The 21,642-nt window shown below is 33.8% G+C and overlaps 1 protein-coding gene across 1 annotated transcript in view; it reads right to left on the reverse strand.

Moving 5' to 3' along the window:
- il1rapl2 (interleukin 1 receptor accessory protein-like 2) overlaps positions 1–21,642 on the reverse strand; it is a 753,881-nt gene that overhangs the window by 4,404 nt on the left and 727,835 nt on the right. The window contains exons 8-9 of the mRNA XM_056471803.1: positions 19,780–19,920; positions 18,203–18,373 (exon numbers count right to left, since the gene is read on the reverse strand). Of these exons, the coding sequence (XP_056327778.1) occupies positions 18,203–18,373; positions 19,780–19,920 (312 nt within the window). The remainder of the gene's footprint in view (positions 1–18,202; positions 18,374–19,779; positions 19,921–21,642) is intronic.

Genomic DNA, 21,642 nt, shown 5'->3' on the forward strand with positions numbered 1-21,642 from the left:
GATAATATTTAGATATATATTTACATGAATTAAACATGAACTGATGGTGAACAATGTTTTTTCATAAGCTTTTTTAATATTAACATCCTCGTAAAGCGATATTTTAATGTATCCCTTTTTAATTAACAGCTTAATTGATGTTTACTTACACATACACTTATGTACTTGTTTGTGGGTTAGATAACATGACCAAACTATAAACAACATGTTTATTCAGTAATAGTGAATCTTGGTTAATCTAAACTTATTAATATTGTAATATCTTAGTTACTGCATTAGTTAACATGAACAAATAACGAACAATGGCCCAGATTCAGTGCTACACATTGTTCAACTTGCATGTTATTCATGTTTGTGGACTCTTTACCAACACAATTTATCACTAACAAAGCATTAGTTAAGGGAATTAGGATTCTTTTAATACATTGCACACTACTTTAACATGGTTTAGCATGGTTTATCAGTAACAAACCATCTGTTAAGGGAATCAGAAACTTTATTGTAATGTGTAAACCACTCCAACATTATGTGTTACTAACATTTGTAAACTCTTTACTGATATGAATTTTTACAAAGCTCTTATTCTTAATTTCTAATAAATTTTTGCTTATTTTTAAAATTTTAAAATCTGGCAATGTTCTCCCTGTTATGTAATGTAGTAAAGGATCTGAAAGAGATGTGTAAATGGTTTTCACTGATTTGAGATACAGTAAAATCATTAATTACTGCTTTGCAATAAACCCATAGATGTTAGCAACACATCAGTTGTAATGTTGGGTAACACTTTGAAGTAGTGTACATTTTACAATAAGGTTCCTAATTCCCTTAACTAATGCTTTGCTAGTGATCAATCATATTAGAAGTGTCTACAAACATGAATAACATGCCAGTTGAAGACTGTGAAGTGTTGAACCTGAGCTATTGTTCATTATTTGCTCATGTTAACTGCATTAAGTAACACATGTATAAGTTTACATAAACAACGTTTTAGTATTAATGAATAAATGTGTTGTTCATTGTTTAGTCATGTCATTTAATCAAAGAACAAATACATTAGTCTATGTGAAAGTAAACATTAGCTAATTATGTTAAGCTGTTAATTTAAAAAGAGACAATACTACAATGAGAAACTTTTTAACTGATGCATATGTTTTTTTAACATTAGTAAAGATTAATTAACGCTTAACATATGTGTTGTTCATAGTAAATTCGTGTTAACTAATGTATGAACTGACGTTATCTAATGCAATCTTCCTGTAAATGTTACCCTATTTAATGTCATGAATAAATTAATTTACTGTCAACAAGCTAGCGGTCACTAAACTGTTTACTTTATCTCAAAAGACACGGATGACATCGAGGGGACTGTGCGCAGGATATATGCGATACACATCACGATCCTTTTTAATAACATTCACCTAATAATTAAAAATAACACATTTAATAACATCGCGAGTGGAATATACTTACAGCACGAATGTCCGTACTTAAAGCATCTGTCTCACAGAGAACAAAAGCGCACCCGCGTGCGCATGTGCGGCTGAGTGCTGTCTGATTGCGCATGTCCGGCTGAGATTGCATCACTCTGAACGCGCATGTCTGGCTGAGATTGCACCGGTCTGAGACTGCATCATGTCTGCATCCAGACCCTTCTCGATAATACGGCATGCTGTGTGCACTTAATTGCGTTCACAAACCATTCAAGTGGCCTTCATTTCCTAGGTGAGTGAAATTATATACTCATATACCATCTCTATAAATGTATTTGTTTTATTTAAGATAATTTATCATTTAGAATTATCTTTAGACCTGTAATGCACTCCAGAATCTGATCTATTGATTAGCTGTAGGCTCTAGAACAGTCATCTGAAACATCAGCGTTATGCCTGGATTTCATAATTAGCCTTGCATTGACTAACACATTTGAAGTATTTGTAAGTAATTTGCGTTTTCCTACTGTAGAAAAACGTTATAAGAACAATGCTTAGTGGCTCAAAGTGTAACAACAGTGTTTTTAAAAAGACTGAACACTTCATTGATATAGTGTACAACCAAGCACATGTGGTCAGAACACAAACGAGTCACAGGTAATGAAGTATTAAGCGTTTCTCCCCCCCAAAAAAGCCAGTTTAAGCAAAATTCTAGCAGGTGTCTGTAGCTCACCTCACGTTCCGCCTCTTTGCCCTTGTTTGCTATCCCCCGGTCGGTGCAATGATGCATAAACAAAATGGTGACATTTGGTTACACCTACTTTTAGCTTCATTTGCGCTCTTCAGAAAACTATGGGTGACGTCACGGATACTACATCCATATCTTTTACAGTCTATGGTGCAGACTCTTTTTTTGGCGGTTTCCTGGTGTTCTGTAGTGTTCGTTCACCCAAACATTTTTATTCTGTTTTTAATTAAGCCCCGGTCAGATCACACGATTTTTATTGTCATTTACAAAAGTCACTATATCAGATTATGCGATTTTGTCTTGATAAAATCTTGACTTGTCATCGGTAACACGTGCCAGACTACACGTTTCTTCACAATTAGTCATCGACGAGCTTCATTTCCTTAAGCAGTCACAAATGTTGCAATAACAATATTTCTTATCTCAATATCAAATCTTATTTCAATCTCAATAAACACTGATGCCTGGTGACAACTAGGCTACTTTTTAAGGGCATTCATTACAACATGAATATGATCAAACTTCATTCATTCATTCATTCATTCATTTTCTTTTTGGCTTAGTCCCTTGATTAATCAGGAGAATGAACCACCAACTTATCCAGCATATGTTTTACACAGCAGATGCCCTTCCAGCCGCAACACAACAATGGGAAACACCCATACACTCGCATTCACACACACACACCCTATGGCCATTTTAGCTTATTCAGTTCATCTATAGCGCATGTCTTTGAACTGTGGGGGAAACCCGGAGCACCTGGAGGAAAACCCACACGAACATGGGGAGAACATACAAACTCCACACAGAAATGCCTACTGACCCAGCTGGGACTCGAACCAGTGACCTTCTTGCTGTGAAGCGATCGTGCTACCTACTGCACCACCCTGACGCACCAGGATCAAACTTATGACACCTTTTTAATATTAAGATATTTTCTTTGAAATCCAAATGTATATTTTCCAGCCAGAGGTTACTTAATAAACACTCCCTTGCCTAAATTTGCCACGAGTGAGACTGAGAAAATGAAAGCACACCCGCAGCAAGGAAAATGCAGGAAGCTTCAATCAGACATAATCTTTAAAATATTAAAAAAATTATACTAAAAAATATTTTTTAAAATTTGCAAATATATGACAGAGGTTTGTGATACAACAACTACAGTGAAGTATTAATTAAATCCTTATTTTCGCACAGTTGAGTAGTAGATGGGCACAAACAAAATACAATTATTATATATTTTTGATTTTCGTTTCGTATAATTTTTATAAAATTAAAAAAAAAAATTTGTTGGTCAGTTATCTTGGTAAACAAGAATAACAAATAACATTTGAGGTGAAGCGCTTCAAAAACAAGTCTGCTAAGCTTCAGCGCCAAAACACGAATTGCCAAATACATGTTGGTTTATTAAATGAAATAATCATCAAGCCTAAATAAAATTAAAGTGAAATATTCAGTTTCAGAGAAGCCTATATTAAACTGTTTTCACTGTTTATGACAAATTTGGATAAGCAGGAAATGCTTTAGTGTATTTGCAGCACTGAACATGTTTAACTGACCGGCGCATTAACCGTAGCACCCACTGATATAACCGAGAAATTATGTGCCCCTATTGCACAGTCACACACGTGAGAGCCTTTGTCGTGAATAACGAGAAATGGTGTTGTGAAGCGTACATGGTATCGGTTGTAGTGAACGTGCTCTTTCTGTCAATTTTCCTTCTGCGATCACATTAAGTGTGCAGCATGCCTCCTTTTGAGTGACACTCCCGGCTGTTAGATCGCCCCCTGGGGGTTGGCTGCAGTACAAGTAATAAAGCCCGCCTCCCCCATGTCAACCAACAAGACTTAGGCCCAAATAAAAAAATGTATTACACTTGTAATAAATTTCCCCGAAAGATGTTTTTTGGTCAATAGAGGCACTGGTAATTAAGCTGATATGGGTTCAGATGTTCATTTTTGTAAACAGTATGTTTTTAGCCAGTTATTCAATGCTATAAAAATGGGGCGTGTCATCATGATTGACAGTTGGGATTCACAGCTTCTGTTAGCCGTCAGAGCTTCGGGAGGAGATTGAAGTATCAATGTTTGATTTGTGTTATTTTACCATAATAAAATGAGCTGTTCAGCAGTAAACTATACTTTCTGACCTACAGGATCTGATGGATCACTGTTTAATTGGTTAAATGTGGGCTTTTGTTTGCTGATACGTTATCATGTCAGGGAAAACAGGTGATCGTTATCTAGCAGTAATTGTTTTTATGGGTCTGAAATAATAATTAGGAAGACACAACTAATATTACATCTCCACATCGATCTCCTGTAACGTTATTCGAACTTGATTTAAAGGACTCTGACATTTTGAATTTCGGCATGTTATTGAGTTAATCTACTGAATTTGCTGTTTCAAAAAATTAAGTTCTAGAAGCAGAATCTTATATAACCAGTAGTGCTGTAAATGTTAAACATTATTTGTATGCATCATGTACCTTTGGCTTTATAATTGAAAACTCCTAATAAACATTAAAATGAATGTAAATTTCTTTGCCAGATATAATTAAGGCATCGAATAAACCAAATGAAAACAAAGGCAAAGAAAAAATAATAAACAATATCCAAGCGATGTTGCAGCAGCATCAGTTGATGTAATAATACTTGCTAAGTTTATTGTACAAATTGATTAGGAGTATTTTATATAGTGCTGGGATGTGTAAGCAACCTGTTGATATTTAGAAATATTGCTGTATCTTTTGCTATTATAAATGCACAATTTTTCCCGCATGGTGAATAGCTATCCATAATGCGTATATTTTGGGTCCTGTTGATTGCTAATTAAAAGTAAAAACCTTTCTAAAAATGTATGTGTGGTTAATATGTTATTTTTTATATTTTACAAGTGATATTTCTACCCCTGGGAAAATAATAAATACCAACAACCCATTATAAGAGAAATATTTTTGTGCTCATAGCTTAATCTAACTTAGTCTAGAGTGGATGAAAGATCATTTATTTTGCAGTCCAAAATGCGATGTCGCGTCATCCATATTTTTTACAGTTATTGGTTTACACAGAGCAGCATTCCGTCAAATTACCGGTAATGTTACAACTTCTCTTTCCAGAAAATTGCCAGAACGAATTTACAGTTTTTTTTCAAAAAGAGCTTGTTCACACGTGATCCCTTTCCGGAAAATTGCTGGTAATTTTCTGGAAAGGTCTGTATGTGTGAAAGGGACTATTGGCAAACTGTTTTTTTTTTGCACACAGACGTTTTCCACTGAACCACTAAAATGACAGGGGATGTTTTGACAATGTTTTTGGTTCCTTTTCTGGAACTTGGACTGTTGCTGTCTATGGAGGGTGAGAGAGCTTTAAGATTTCATCTAAAATATCTTAATGTTTGTTCTGAATATGAAAGAATGTTTCAGAGAATTGAAAGAGCATGAGGGTAATTATATTAGGGTTATTTGGTGAACTAAAATTTTCAAAACAGGATTTAGTAAAGCTATATAACAATATAAATCAGCAATGAAATGGTGTGGACTTGATTATGTTTGTGGCTGTACTTATTTGCATACGCATTAGTAGGAGTTCCCCTTTCAGACAGGGTTTGCAGCGGTGTTGTATACTTAAAAAGGTCAAGGATTTGCATGTACCCAATTATAAATTGCACTATAGGATTTGTATCAGGTTTTGTGCCATTCATAAATTCATTCATTGCTTCACCCTGTCTGTGTTAAGCAATATGTTTATTGAGCTATTAAGAGGAAAGTGCACATCATATTTATTTACATATTCATCAAAACACCATCTTCAACAGAATAGATGCCATCAGGATGTTTGCTAACACTGCTCAATTATTATGAATCTCAAAGGAAAGCGAATTAAAGAATAAATACAGGTTGTTGTTTTTTTAATCATGATCAGTATATCTGGGCCTTTAGGATGAGTTTAGGGGCTTGTCCTGCTCCATTTGTGCTAATGCAGAGGGGAACAGCCAGGGCTCAGTATTTATGTATTTATTTATCTTATTACATGACAAACTTTTAAATTGTTATGTGTAAATCTACAGTATATTAAAATGAAATATCATTTCTGTGGATGCACAATTTCAGTATGTATGTATGTATGCATGGACACTACGCATTTACACAATATGTATGAATGTATACATTATGTATGTATAGTATGTATATGTATGTATGTATGCATGCAGTATGTACGTACAGTATGCATATATATATATATATATATATATATATATATATATATATATATATATATATATATATATATATATATGCATGTATGTTTGTATATATATATATATATATATATATATATATATATATATATATATATATATATATATATATATATATATATATATATGCATGTATGTTTGTATATATATATATATATATATATATATATATATATATATATATATATATATATATATATATATATATTCATTCAATTATTTTCTTTTCAGCTTAGTCCTTTTATTAATCCGGGGTCGGCCACAGTGGAATGAACTGCCAACTTATCCAGCACATGTTTTACGCAGCAGATGTCCTTCCAGTCACAATCCATCTCTGGGAAACATTCATACACACTCACTCACACTCATACACTACGGACAATTTAGCCTTCCCAATTTACCTGCACCGCATGTCTTTGGACTGTGGGGAAAACCGGAGCACCTAGAGGAAACCCACGCGAACGCAGGGAGAACATGCAAACTCCACACAGAAACGCCAACTGACCCAGCCGAGGCTCGAACCAGCGACCTTCTTGCTGTGAGGCGACAGCACTACCTACTGCGCCACTGCGTTGCCTATATATATATGCACAACAGTTCAGTCTGGTTCTTGAATCTGATTGGCTGATAGCCATGTGATATTAAAGTAATAAAGCACTTGGACCACCTTTTCACCCTTGTGTACTACTCTGTCCAAATCAGCGACATAAAGAAGGCTAAACAACTCTCTACACAGATTGATAAATAGTACAGCTGTTGGACAACATGATAGATTTTTGAGGCTTTTTTAGTCAAGAAAGTAGATTAGATTGCAACTACGCAGTTTATTGATAGTGCCTATTTAAACATATGTTTTCATAAATTCGAGTCACTTTGAGTCTGTCGACGGCCATATCAGCCTGTCATATTGCCCATCGTGAGCAGACCTCTGATGGCTAATTCAAAAGTATGGTGTGGTGTCTTTATTTTAGTCTACTGTAACCTGTTATTTGTTTAGGCTATATCTAAAGGCAAATATTTTGGTCACAATCCTCTGTTATTTACTCTAAAGCAAATTTATTTGACTGTAATGTTAAGTTCAGCTTAATGCTGACTGACAACTTGGTTGTTGTTCTTTTGACTGATTTACTTTTATTTATATTGTTGTTTGTTAAATGTTATTGATGAATAAATTAATTTCAGTGATATTGAAAAATTGCAGTGATATTTAATAAAAAATATTATTGTAGAACAATTTTGTAGTAATTTAGAAAAACGTGAGCAAAAAAAATTGACGTTACATTGTTCTGCCACAAGATGGCAACAGAGACCGGGGGATAAAAATGTTTTTGTGTAAATTTAAAATGAAACTTGAACAAACTGGTAAGTAACTTTCTGAGTCAATCGCTCTCTTTTCTATGTTGTAGTGCTATTTTTATACCATAGTCTGGTAGGGTTTCTGGTAGTGCTTTCTTTGCTTTGGCTTTTTCAGGGTTAATTATTGTGATCCCCTGATTGCAACAGAGAAATACTGGGAAATCTCTGTAGACTGATGGCATTTCATGCCGTTCAGCCGTATAATTTTAAAATGTGAGCAGTTTAGTCATCACTTTAGACATTATGTTAGCAAATCATTCAAATATAGCTCCAAAGTGATGTTGGTGAAGTAGCAATGGTTTCTGCTATTCTGAACGTCAGCTGCAGATGTGGATGAATGGTGGAAAAAAGCAGTTCCTCATACAAAAGAATTTTTGAGACTCTCTGTGTTTATTTTCTTTTTTACGCGATTATGCAGTCAAACTGTTGTATAAACGCAATATCACGTGAGTAGCCAATGCGAAATGGCTGTACATCGTCACTGGTGGGATACTAAGGCACTCTGCCTGCATATCGCTCTGCTATGAGTTTGGTATTGCTCATTGCCGGTCAAAAGTTTGGGGTCAATAGGATTTTTAAATAGTTTAAAATAAGCTTTTCCTGCTAACCAAGGTTGCATTTATTTAATAAAAAAAATACAGTACAAATTGTAAAATTGTGAAATGTTATTGGGTCCGTGTAACGCTTTGCAGTTCTTTGTTTGTTTGTAATTTAATTTAATGTATAATTATAATTTTATTCCATTGATTTTAAAGATGAATTTGAGTCACATGATCCTTCAGAAATCACTTTAATATTGTGAATAATGATAATAATAATAACAAACATAATATTGTGTGTATGTACTGCATATAGGTTTGTATATATGCACAGTATGTATGTATACAGCATGTACAGTTGAAGTCAACACTATTAGCCCTCCAGTGAATTGTTTTCATTTTCAAATATTTCCCAAATGATGTTTAACAAAGCAAGGCATTTTTCACAGTATTTCCTATAATATTTTTCTTCTAGAGAAAGTCTTATTTGTTTTATTTCAGCTAGAATAACAGCAGTTTTTTTTTTACAAACCATTTTAAGGTCAATATTATTAAGCAATGTTTTTTTTTATTGTCTACAGAATAATCCATTGTTATACAATGATTTGCCTAATCACCCTAACTTAAACTTGTTAAGCCTTTAAATTGCACTTTGAGCTGAATACTAGTATCTTGAAAAAATATCTAGTGAAATATTTTGTACTGTCATCATGGCAAATTATTAAAACTTTTATGTTTAGAAATGTGTTGAAAAGTGTTCTCTCTGTTAAAAACATAATTGGGGACTTCCAAGTGTTTGTGCAATGTAATGTCTCTGTATTGAGCTGTGAGTTTATGTGTTCCCCAGACAAAGGTGAAGGGCCAAATTTCAAGAATCATAGTTTGCTACTTTGCCCTGGACATCAAATACTTCCAATTATCCCTTTCTTCGAGATTTGACCTTAGACTTCTCTCTGACAGAGAACAATACCGCAGAAGATAAAGAGCAACTTTGGCCATATCTGCAAGATATTGGGGTTGGTCGTAAGCAATTACCTATAGTAACCATCCAGAACAGCTTACCAGATGGGAAGCAATGTGCTAAAAACAACTGCATAAATGACCTAGCAGTCACCCAGAACTGGTAATTGCATAGCAACACACAATGAATCATAACACCTTAGCAACCACATACTGTCGCACCTCAGCAACTGTTTCACACACAAACCACAGTACAACAAGCAGCTTAACAGCAGCTCTGTGGTGATGAGTTGGGAAACGTGGTTCATTCATTATTAATCAAATCTAATATGGCTATTATTTATTCACTATATATGATTATATATTATTTATATTATAATATTATGAATAAATATAGATGTGGATGAATAATAGCCATATTGCAAAATGTGAATTTAGGTTTGAATGAATTGATAATATATATATATATATATATATATCCTCAATTCATTCTAAAACCTAAGTTCACATTTTGTGTAATAAACAAATTTAATTCATTCATTCATTCATTTTCTTTTTGGCCTAGTCCCTTTACTAATCTGGGGTCGCCACAGCGGAATGAACCGCCAACTTATCCAGCATATTTTTTACGCAGCGGATGCCCTTCCAGCTGCAATCCATCTCTGAGAAACATACATACACACTCATACACTACGGACAATTTTGCCTACCCAATTCACCTGTACCGCATGTCTTTGGACTGTGGGGGAAACCGTCCGGAGCACCCGGAGGAAACCCACGCGAACGCAGGGAGAACATGCAAACTCCACACAGAAATGCCAACTGACCGAGGCTCGAACCAGCGACCTTCTTGCTGTGAGGCGACAGCACTACCTACTGAGCCACTGCGTCGCCTAAACAAAATTCAATGTGAACAAAAAATATTTGTGAAAAAAAAAAGTTCTCAGGTAAACAACACTTTAAAAGCATTTAGTAGTATTTAGTAGTTTGTGTACACTGTACAAAATGCTGGGTTCCACAAAATTCAACAACACAAACAGATTAAGTTAAAACAACCAATTTAAGTTGATTGAATTTAAAACAAATAAGTTGTGCCAAAAACATTTCAACCAAGTAGTTTATTAGTACACTCTCCGGCCACTTTATTAGGTACACCTGTCCGATAACACACAACTGCTCGATAACACAAATTTCTAATGAGCCAATCACAAACAGTAGCAGCAACTCAATGCACTTAATCATGTAGACATGGTCAAGACGATCTGCTGCAGTTCAAGCTGAGCTTTGAATGTGGCATGGTTGTTGGTGCCAGATGGGCTGGTCTGAATATTTCAGAAACTGCTGATCTACTGGGATTTTCACGCACAACCATCTCTAGGGCTTACAGAGAATGGTCCTAAAAGAGAAAAAATCCAGTGGGTGGCAGTTCTGTGGACGCAAATGCCTTATTGATGCCAGAGGTCAGAGGAAAATGGCCAGACTGGTTCAAACTGATAGAAAGGCAACAGTAATTCAAATAACCACTCGTTACAACCGAGGTATGCAGGAGAGCACCTCTGCACGCAAAACATATCCAACCTAGAGGCGAATGGGCTACAGCAGCAGAAGACCACATCAGGTGCCACTACTGTCAGCAAACAACAGGAAATTGAGGCTGCAATTCGCACAGGCTCATCAAAATTGCACAATAGAAGATTGGAAAAACGTTTCCTGGTCTGATGAGTCTTGATTTCTGCTGCAACATTTGGATGGTTGGGTCAGAATTTGGTGTCAAAAACATGAGAGCATGGATTCATCCTGCCTTGTATCAACGGTTCAGGCTGCTGGTGGTGTAATGGTGTGGGGGATTTTCTTGGCAGTCTTTGGGTGCATTTGTACCAATTAAGCATCGTGTCAACGCCACAGCCTACCTGAGTATTCTTGCTGACCATGTCTGTCCCTTTATGACCACAGTGTACCCATCTTCTGATGGCTACTTCCAGCAGGATAATGCGCCATGTCATAAAGCGCAAATCATCACAGACTGGTTTCTTGAACATGATAATGAGTACTCAAATGGCCTCCGCAGTCACCAGCTCTCAATCCAATAGAGCACCTTTGAGTTGTGGTGGAACAAGAAATTTGCATCATGGATGTGCAACCAACAAATCTGCAGCAACTCCGTGATGCTATCATGTCAATATGGACCAAAATCTCTGAGGAATATTTCCAGTACCTTGTTGAATCTATGCCATGAAGGATTAAGGCAGTTCTGAAGGCAAAAGCGGATCCAACCTGTTACTAGTAAGTTGTGCCTAATAAAGTGGCCGGTGAGTGTATATTTATACATATATATTTGGGCTTCATGATATTGGAAAAATGTAAAAAAAAAAAATATTTTGCGATATGAATACAATTTCACCAGATGACTTAATATCTCCATTTGGAAAGAATTTATAATGTTAGATCGATTGAAATGATTCTGCAGTGGGAGTGCATCTCCATAAAATCTAATAAACAAACTATACAACTTTTGGGGTCCACCAGCACATTTTCATTGTTGTCTGTGCTACTTGCAATGCGTTTCTGTATTTTCATTGACGTGTTTAGTCAGAGATTGATGAAATAATGTTTACTATTTGCATCTCCAAAAAAATCTAATAAGCAATCTATAAACCTTTTGGGGTCCCCCAATACATTTTCGTTGTGGTCTGTGTGTGCTATTTCTATGTTTGCAAGTGTTGTGAGTATTTTCATGCAAAACAATCTTTAAATACAATCAAGAAGAAGATACATTTGAAATAAAGTGTTTCCCGAGTCTAACAGCATTCAAGTTCATTAACTGAACGATAAAAATAAAAATAAATAAATAAAATTATCCCAAGGTTAAGGTTACAAATGGTACAATTTCTTATACCTGAATGTTTCTTAAAAATCATTAAATGTACAATCACAGGCATCAAAAACACATGCAAATGATATATTATAAAACAAACTTAACATTGCAGATCCTGTGATGTGACTATTGCAAATGATCACATTGCAATATCGATGCTGAAACCATATATTGTGCAGCCCTAATATATAATATGTACGTAAAATGAACTTGATAGAAGTGCAAAGTGTCAGATATAAGAAAAAAGATGCATAAATGACCCCTTATGTACTGCACAGAATATGACATTTTCATTTAAATGAATCTTGGAAATTCTATACGGTACTTTAAACACTGTATGGATGAATATATTTGAATACATTACTAAGAACTCAGCATGTATTTTTGTTTCTGAAATAATGACTCCAGATGTTATGGAAACAGAGGCAATACTGAAGTGAAAGCCTGCTCTTCTGAACATGCACATGAGCTCTATATACTGTATGTGCTGCATTGCTGTGTCTCTGTTTCTTTCCTCATATTCCTGATTCTCTCAGCGCAGGAAAACATCTGTCACGCCTGCAGTGTCACAATCTGCTCTAGAGGGATGTGACTGCTGTTCATGACTGCATGGCCGATGTCTGCAGGGAATTTCACATAACACTGCAAGACCCCCTAACTCACAAACATACACTGAAATGTGTCATTTTAACTGTAAAATTTTTTAAATTGCTACAAATTAAAATAAAAAAAACATGTGATCTGATAAGCTTTATATTAAATAGTTAATAACTGTAAATTGACTTTCCTGTATGATACCGTATGATAAGTATGAGGTTTCGGACGCAGTCAGAGTCTCGTGCTGAACACAGTCGACCAGTCACAATAGACTGGGTAATCAGTCCAATCAGGGCAGATTAGCTTCGCACTAAGGAGGGGTTTGGGAACAAATCAATCACAGAATGATTCATATGGAAGTCGCTGGGATAATTAGGTAAAAATAAATGCATATTTATATAATATTATTTATATTTATGATATTCTAAGAAAATGAAAGTGTTTTTTGACCTTGCACGCAAATAAACCTGTTGTTGGAGACCCCCAAAACCAAAATATGATCTTTTTTAATGCATAATAGGGGCTAATTTTGCTAACTAACTAACTAACTAACTAACTAACTAACTAACTAACTAACTAACTAACTAACTAACTAACTAACTAACTAACTAACTAACTAACTAACTACATTAGAGGTATATGTTTAATCTAAGTTATGTTTATTTCGTTACTTCAGTATCACCATTAGTATGGTGGCCGAGAGAGCTTAACATCCTGCAATTAAAGAAAACACATGCAATTACAATAAATGCCAGCAAATCAAGAAAAGATTCTGGGGTGCGTTTACCAAAACCATCGTTAGCAATCTAAGGTTGCAAGTTTTGTCATTACAAACATAGTTCGTTGATTTGGTGTTTCCCAAATCCATCGTTCCAATAAACATTTGCAAACTGCGTTGCAAACTTGTACGCTTGCAACTAAACCTCTGGAGCTGTAATTAGAAACATCGCTCCTGGCTGTGTTCTATTCCCAGTTATCCCCCCTATGCCCTATTCTTTCGAACGTTCCAACATTTAAACTTGGAATGATTTTTTTAAAGCATTAAAGTCATCTCTCTTAGGTCTATTTGCTTTCAAACTATTTTTACAGTTCAGTTTTAGCGATCTTCATATTGACAATTGTGTTCCCTTCATAGTACACTTTAAAAACTTTTATGCCATTTTAAACGCAGCCATGTCTCATGACGAAAGCTATAGGTAACCTATTATTTAAAAGCGGAATTTACGTTACGTCTCAAAAGCTTGTGAAAACAAAAAATTTAGCATATGTTAAAGGTTTTAATTTTTAGTAGGTTATTTATTAAGAAATGTGTCTGTACTCTACATGACATGGGCCTGTTGGTTAGAACATTTCTGCAGTGGTTTGAATGTGTCAAAGTTGAAAAAATAGACTTAAAATTAGACTTAAAAAAACAATATACTGCTTTATAATAGTAATAATAATAATAATAATAATAATAATAATAATGATAATAATAATAATAATAATAATAATAATAATAATAATAATAATAATAATAAATGATTATTATTATGATTATTATTATTGTTGTTGTTAATAATAATAGTAATAATAATAATAATAATAATAATAATAATAATAATAATAATAATAATAATAATAATAATAATAATAATAATAATAATTGTTATTATTATTATTATTATTATTATTAGTAGTAGTAGTAGTAGTAGTAGTAGTAGTAGTAGTAGTAGTAGTAGTAGTATTAAGTAGAATTGTTTTTCATTTTTTAATAATAGCCTACTGTAAATTACAACCATTAACAATTTATATAATTTATATATGAGATAAGAATACGTGTTAGGTTTTTGAAAATGATTTTATGTTTAAGAATAGAATATGTAATATTCTCAATAATATTTGTAAAGGAAATGTTGGCCCTATATTTATCATTTACATATATATAAATGAGTCCATGTTTTTACCAAAACTAAAATTGGATTAAAAAAATAATTTTGTGCACAATTTGCACAAAAATTTTGGGCTTTTTCTCTAAAGAAGTTGTTACTCCACCCTATTTAGAGCATTATTATGGGCATTTTACATCATAACTAATGTGATTTAAACGATGGATCTGCTGACGGATCTGCTGAACTGATGGAAAAAGCAACTACGGTTTTGGGAAACACTCGTCACTACTTCGTTCTTTTCCCAAACGATACATTGTACTATGATATTTCAGCCGCGTGTTACATTGTTGTTTGGGAAACGCACCCCTGATCAGTTTGACAGCATATGAAAAACCTATATATATACATTTTCTTTACTAATTAGAAAAACCTATTTTACACAAAGTATATATCAAGTCTATTTCAGTATTGTTGCTCAAGTATTGAGTTTTGGACTCATTCATCTTGGTAACAAAACTTGAAGTGCTCATGAGCTTTTTTATTTTTATTTTTTCTGTTCTGAAACAGCTGCAGATGATATTGTTGATGCTTTAAAAGAACTTTCTGCATCGTAAATAAACAATTGGCAAGAGCTGTAAGGAGCTGTGCAGAGAAATCTTTTTTAATATGCCCATACATGCTTGATACTGCTGAACGGAGCAGACGCGGCACTGCTGGGTATCTTGGAATGCTTTTAAATAATGCATAAAATACTCAGAAATTCATGCAGACCGTTCAAATTAAGCAGCAGCCATGAAAGAACATGTTATAATGTTAATGCATTGCACGTCTCTCGGAATATTTCTAGTTTCTTCTTGGTCATTCTCTGGTTGCATGTCTGAACAAAGAGTTTCATCTAATCCAGATTGAAGGTTTCTTACATTGCCATTAAATCTAAAAAAGAGCTAATTAAATCATTTAAACTGTACTCAGTATTCTTGTACACTCAAAAAATATTACTCATTACAAAAAGTAGAGCTTAAAAATGACTGTGCCGGTAATAACAGGACATCTGGACATCTCACACATGACACATTTTTTTATAAAATGTGGTGCTCACAGCTAAAAGAAGTTGAAATAAGTTCTTGTAAAAATGCTTATAGACCTTGCATTTTGTCTCCTGTCCTGTTTGCATATTGTTAACCACCAAATAATCCACATATAGAAACTTTGAACTTCTTTTTATCCACTCTTAATGTTGACTAATGTATTGATCTTATTCTTTAATGCTGAAGTGCGCCAGTTTTAGCGATTGTTTAGAACTTCACAGCAAGAAGGTCGCTGGTTCGAGCCTCGACTGGGTCAGTTGGCGTTTCTGTTTGGAGTTTGCATGTGCCTCCTGCGTTCGCGTGGGTTTCCTCTGGGTGCTTTGTTTCCCCCCACAGTCCAAAGACATGCGGTACAGGTGAATTGGGTAAGCTAAATTGTCCGTAGTTTATGTGTGTGAATGAGTGTTTATGGATGTTTCCCAGAGATGGGTTGCAGCTGGAAGGGCATCCGCTGTGTAAAACATGTGCTGGATAAATTGGGGGATCATTCCGCTGTGGTGACCCCAGATTAATAAAGGGACTAAGCCGAAAAAAAAAATGAATGAATGAATTATTATCAGCTTGCAACAACAAGGAGCAGAACAAGCTGTTTTTAAAAATCAATGGAAGTGAATGAAAACGGAAGACTTGAGCCAAAAAGAGTGCAATGTCTTTGTTCGCTCGTGCGTGAAGAATATAGTCAATACTGTGGTGTGAAAAAGCTTTTGCCCTTACTGATTTCTTCCAAAGGATGCTCAAAACCTAAAGATCTGATCGAAAATGAGATCCAAAGAAATTCAGAAACAAACATTAAAGAAGGTCTACCAGTCTGGTAAAGGTTATAAAGTGTATACAGGCTATCTTGTTTTTTTATTTATTTATTTAGATCTCAGCATGATGTCTAGCTTTTGAGGATCTTTTGGTCTACTTCACTTTGTCAGACAGGTCCCATTTAAGTGACTTCTTGAAAGCAAACACTTTTTCACACAGGGCTATGTAGTTTTGTATTTGGTTTACTCTTAATACCAAAAACTTCCATTTAAAATATGCATGATGTGTTTTCTTAGGGATATCTTTGACTAGTATTTAAATTAGTTTGATGATCTGAAACAGAGTATGACAAATATGTAAAGAGTTAGAAAAAAAAAAGAAATCAGGAAGAGAGGAAACACTTTAATGTTACTGTTTACTGTATATACACTCACCGGTCACTTTATTAGGTACACCTTACTACCGGGTTGGACAATTTTTGCTTTCAGAACTGCCTTAATCCTTTGTGGCATAGATTCAACAATAGATTCAATAGATTTTGGTCCATATTGACATGATAGCATCACGTAGTTGCTGCACATGCATGATGTGAATCTCCAACGCAATCTCACGGCAATTCGTAACGTTTTGATTTAGTGGCTAATTCTTATGAATTCGTACGATCTAATTCATACAATTTAGTACAATTTGCTCATCACCCAATGACAGTTGGGGTTAGGGGTGGGGTTAGGTGCCACGCTTCCTTTTTACAATCGTACATTTTCGTATGACTGAACTTATTAGCCACTAAACTGACAAAACGTAAAATACTTACGTTTCTTCATGAGATCAGGCTGGAATCTCCCGTTCCACCACATCCCAAAGGTGCCCTATTGGATTGAGATTGGTGACTGCGGAGGCCATTTGAGTACTCCATTGTCATGTTCAAGAAACCAGTCTGAGATTCACGCTGTCTGTCATGGCACAATATACTGCTGGAAATTGCCGTCAGAAGATGGGCACACTGTCTGTAAACCCTAGAGATGGCTGTGCGTGAAAATCCCAGTAGATCAGCAGTTTCTGAAATACTCAGACTAGCCCGTCTGGCACCAACAACCATGCCACATCACTTAAATCACCTTTCTTCCTCATTCTGATGCTCGGTTTAAACTGCAGCAGATCATCTTGACCATGTCTACATGCCTAAATACATTGAGTTGCTGCCATGTGGTTAGCTGGTTAGAAATGTACGTTAACGAGCAGTTGGACAGGGCAGTTGTACCTAATAAAGTGGCCGGAGAGTGTATATATGTCTCCATCTCTATTGGAATTAGAAATATGCAAATTTAGAGTTTGTTAAAATATATAATTTTTAAAAAATATATTTGCTCATATATGACAATCTATCACATTTCTGAAGAAGTCTTCTGTATATATGGCTCCCAAAAGTGTTTGCATTTCACTGTTCTATTTTTCCTTTGTTTTTCAAGGTAAACGCATGATGGATGGACATTTTTAATCTCTATATTGATGTCTTTTGCCATAACTCGCATGACACCACATTCTAAAAACGCAGTTGAGCTGAAAGAAAAATACATTTCTAGATCTCGCATTTCCCATGCTGTCTGCTGTCTGGCAGTTTTAACAGCCGTATCGTGTTTTGTGTGAATGGCCCTTTACAAATCATCACCACTGAGCACTCAAAACAATGAAATGAAAAGATGTGAAATAACAGGCCGTTGCTCTTACTGCTGCTGGGTATGAGGTCGCGATGCGGAATGAAGAGTTTATATCCATAGTGTTTCTCCAGAACGTCAGGTAAAATCTCTAGAGCAAACTGCTCCTCCTCGCTCATCTCCTGCTCCACTGACTCCAGATCCACTTTGGTATAAGAGAGGTAGGCATCATATTCCTTGTTGCCTGAAAGAAAGAGATAAGTTGCACATATAATTAACTTTAATTGATGAATATACTTTGAAAACAATTATATTAATACATAAACTGTGTGACTCCCTGAGCCAAAACCTACAATGAAGAAAAAATATGTTAAATGTATTATCTTAATCGATTCAATTTTTTAAGCAATAAGCCAACATTTTACCTCATGTACTTGATACTTTCTTTCTTTGTTTTTCCATAAACAAAAGACCAGAATAAAACAACAAACAACCAACAATAAATAAAAAAAATAAAAATAAAAATTAAATACATATCTACATAAAAAAAAACACGTAAATTCATAAATAAATAATAATAAAAAGTAAACAAAAAATATAAAGTACATAAATAAATAAATAAATAATAAAAATACACATAATTAAATAAAAAATGATAAATATATAAACAAACAAACAAACAAACAAAACAAATAAACACATAAAAATAAATAAATACTTAAATAAATAAATATATAAATAAACACATAAATGAAAAAACAAACAAACAAAAAAATAAACAAAAAATACTTAAATAAATAAATAAATAAATATATAAATACATACATAAATGAACAAACAAACAAACAAACAAATAAACAAACAAACAAATAAATAAATGAACAAAAAAACAAACAAACAAGTAAATAAATACATAAATAAACAAATATATAAATAAAAACATAAATGAACAAACAATGAAACAAAAAACAAACAAATAAATAAACAAACAAACAAACAAACAAATAAATAAATAAATAAATAAATAAATAAATAAATAAATAAATAAATATTTAAGTTCCCAATTGTTTACTCACAATAAGTGAATTTATTATTATTATTATTATTATTATTATTATTATTATTATTATTATTATTATTATTATTTGTAGTATTCTTTTGTGTAACAATGTAATCAACTTTTTGGATGAACTGAAGGTGACTAAATTAAAAACTCATTTTCATCATTGTTTAAACTATTCCTTTAAAAACAAACCATGTGCCAATTAGACTACACCACCAAATGGCAATTATTTAAATAATAATGATTGTAATGCAATCAAAATAGTTTTTTTTGTTGCAAGTATTTTAGTTTTTTTTGCAGAAATATTCTGCTAAATATATTTGTATACCAAACCAAAAACAACTAAATAGCAAAAATTAAATAAACAACAACAATTATTCACTTCTGTAAATTGATTTAAACAGAATATTTCAATTTATGTGCAGTAATTAAGACATGTTATAAATGACTGTATTTAATTATAATAAATTATATAAATTATATTTATTTTTCTTTTATTAATTAATAATAATAATAATAATAATAATAATAATAATTATTATTATTATTATTATTATTATCATCACTATTATTATTATTAGACATACCATCATCTGCTTCATCGCTGCCGAAGTGTTGTCTGTAGCACAGCATAATCTCCACATTATAGCACTTATAGATGGCGGTGAAGATCCCCAATAACAGCATGATGGCGCCCAGACCACCAACCAGCTCCAACCTGTACATGTCTACAGGAGAACAGAAACACACATCTTATCAAATATCTATAGTAATGAACAGAGAATTAGCAAATCAAATGAAACAGTATTTCTTAACCTCTAAACATAATGTCTTAACGCATTTAAAAATACTCTTGACAATGTAATCTCCTGTTACCGGTCATCCATCAGTTACATAAAACAGCATTTGACTTACAGTTAAAGTCAGAAGTATAAGACCCCCTTTGATTTTCTTTTTTTAAATATTTCCCAAATAATGTATGACAGAGCAAGGAAATTTTCACAGTATGTCTGATAATATTTTTTCTTCTGGAGAAAGTCTTATTTGTTTTATTTCAGCTAGAACAAAAGCAGTTTTTAACATTTTAAAAGCCATTTTAAGGTCAAAATTTATTAGCCCCTTTAAGCTAGTTTAGTCTACAGAACAAACCATCGTTATACAATAACTTGCCTAATTACCTTAACCTGTCTAGTTAACCTAATTAACCTGGTTAAGCCTTTGAAAGTCACTTTAAGCTGTATAGAAGTGTGTTGAAAAATATGTTGAAATGAGTTATTAAAACTAATATGTTTAGAAATGTATAAATTTTTTTTTTTTTACATTTTCCCATATTTCTCCTGTATTTTCAGTCTTTGTCTGAAGGGTGGCGATAAACATTAAAGAGCCGATCCTCCCTATAAGCAACCCATACCACCGAACAATCAGGGCACGCCCCTTACTCTTAGATGTGAATTTGCTGTGCTGTCGTTTTATTTAGGCATGAAAACACTTTGAAATAAATATAAAAATGGTGGGATTCCTTTTCCTTTTCATTACAGGTGCCGTCGTCCTTCCTATGCAATCCTCAAAACAGTCATATAGCGGTGCGTGACTGTCAGACGCGTTCCATATAGTGATAAATAGACGCTGTTTCCCCAAACGGTTTCTGTACATGTGATTTGAAACAGAGCGAAAGTCTGGCATATTTGAACAGACATATACACATAATTAATAATAATAACATCTAAAGTGGGTTTTTTATATTTTAAACACAACTAATTTTATCCTAAATGAGCATAAAAGTTAGGAAAGTAATCAAACGCGTTCATTATAAGATTAGATGTGTTCATTTTTAAAGTGACACCTCTGTTTTTTAATGTATTCAACTGAAAAATCAAATAAATGAGATTCATTCGTTGCACTTTAATCAGAATGTGTAAGTCATACAGTGAAGTGTCAAACAGCGGTGTTGGTGGTACCCAGCAGGCACATGACATCAACATGACGTCAGATTGACGTTGTACTCCAATGTCATGGGATGTTGCATTTTGTTTGGAAATGAAAATCGTGTTGACTTCAGAACCCAATGTCAGGCCGACGTCAATATCCAACGTCAGATAGACATTGCAGTTTTGTTACTTTCCATCACAACCTAAAAAAAACAAAATATCAATGTCTAATGATGTTACAGCTTGACGTTGTGTGGACGTTACCAATATCACGTCTATCAGATGTTGGATTTTGGTTGCCATTCTTGATGAATAAATATCAGTATTTGACGTTAATATGACATTGGTTTAAAATGTTGGCTTGACATTGGTTTTTGGTCATTTTCCAACACCTAAAACCTAAAATCAACAAAATATTAACGTCATTTCACGTCGTTAATGGACTTCAAAATAACATTGTCCTTACTGGTGACCTAAATCTAACCTAATATTAAGGTCTTGTAACGTTGTGTGTCTGCTAGG

Source organism: Danio aesculapii, chromosome 14 (assembly GCF_903798145.1).
Source record: "Danio aesculapii chromosome 14, fDanAes4.1, whole genome shotgun sequence".
In the NCBI taxonomy this organism is placed as follows: domain Eukaryota; kingdom Metazoa; phylum Chordata; class Actinopteri; order Cypriniformes; family Danionidae; genus Danio; species Danio aesculapii.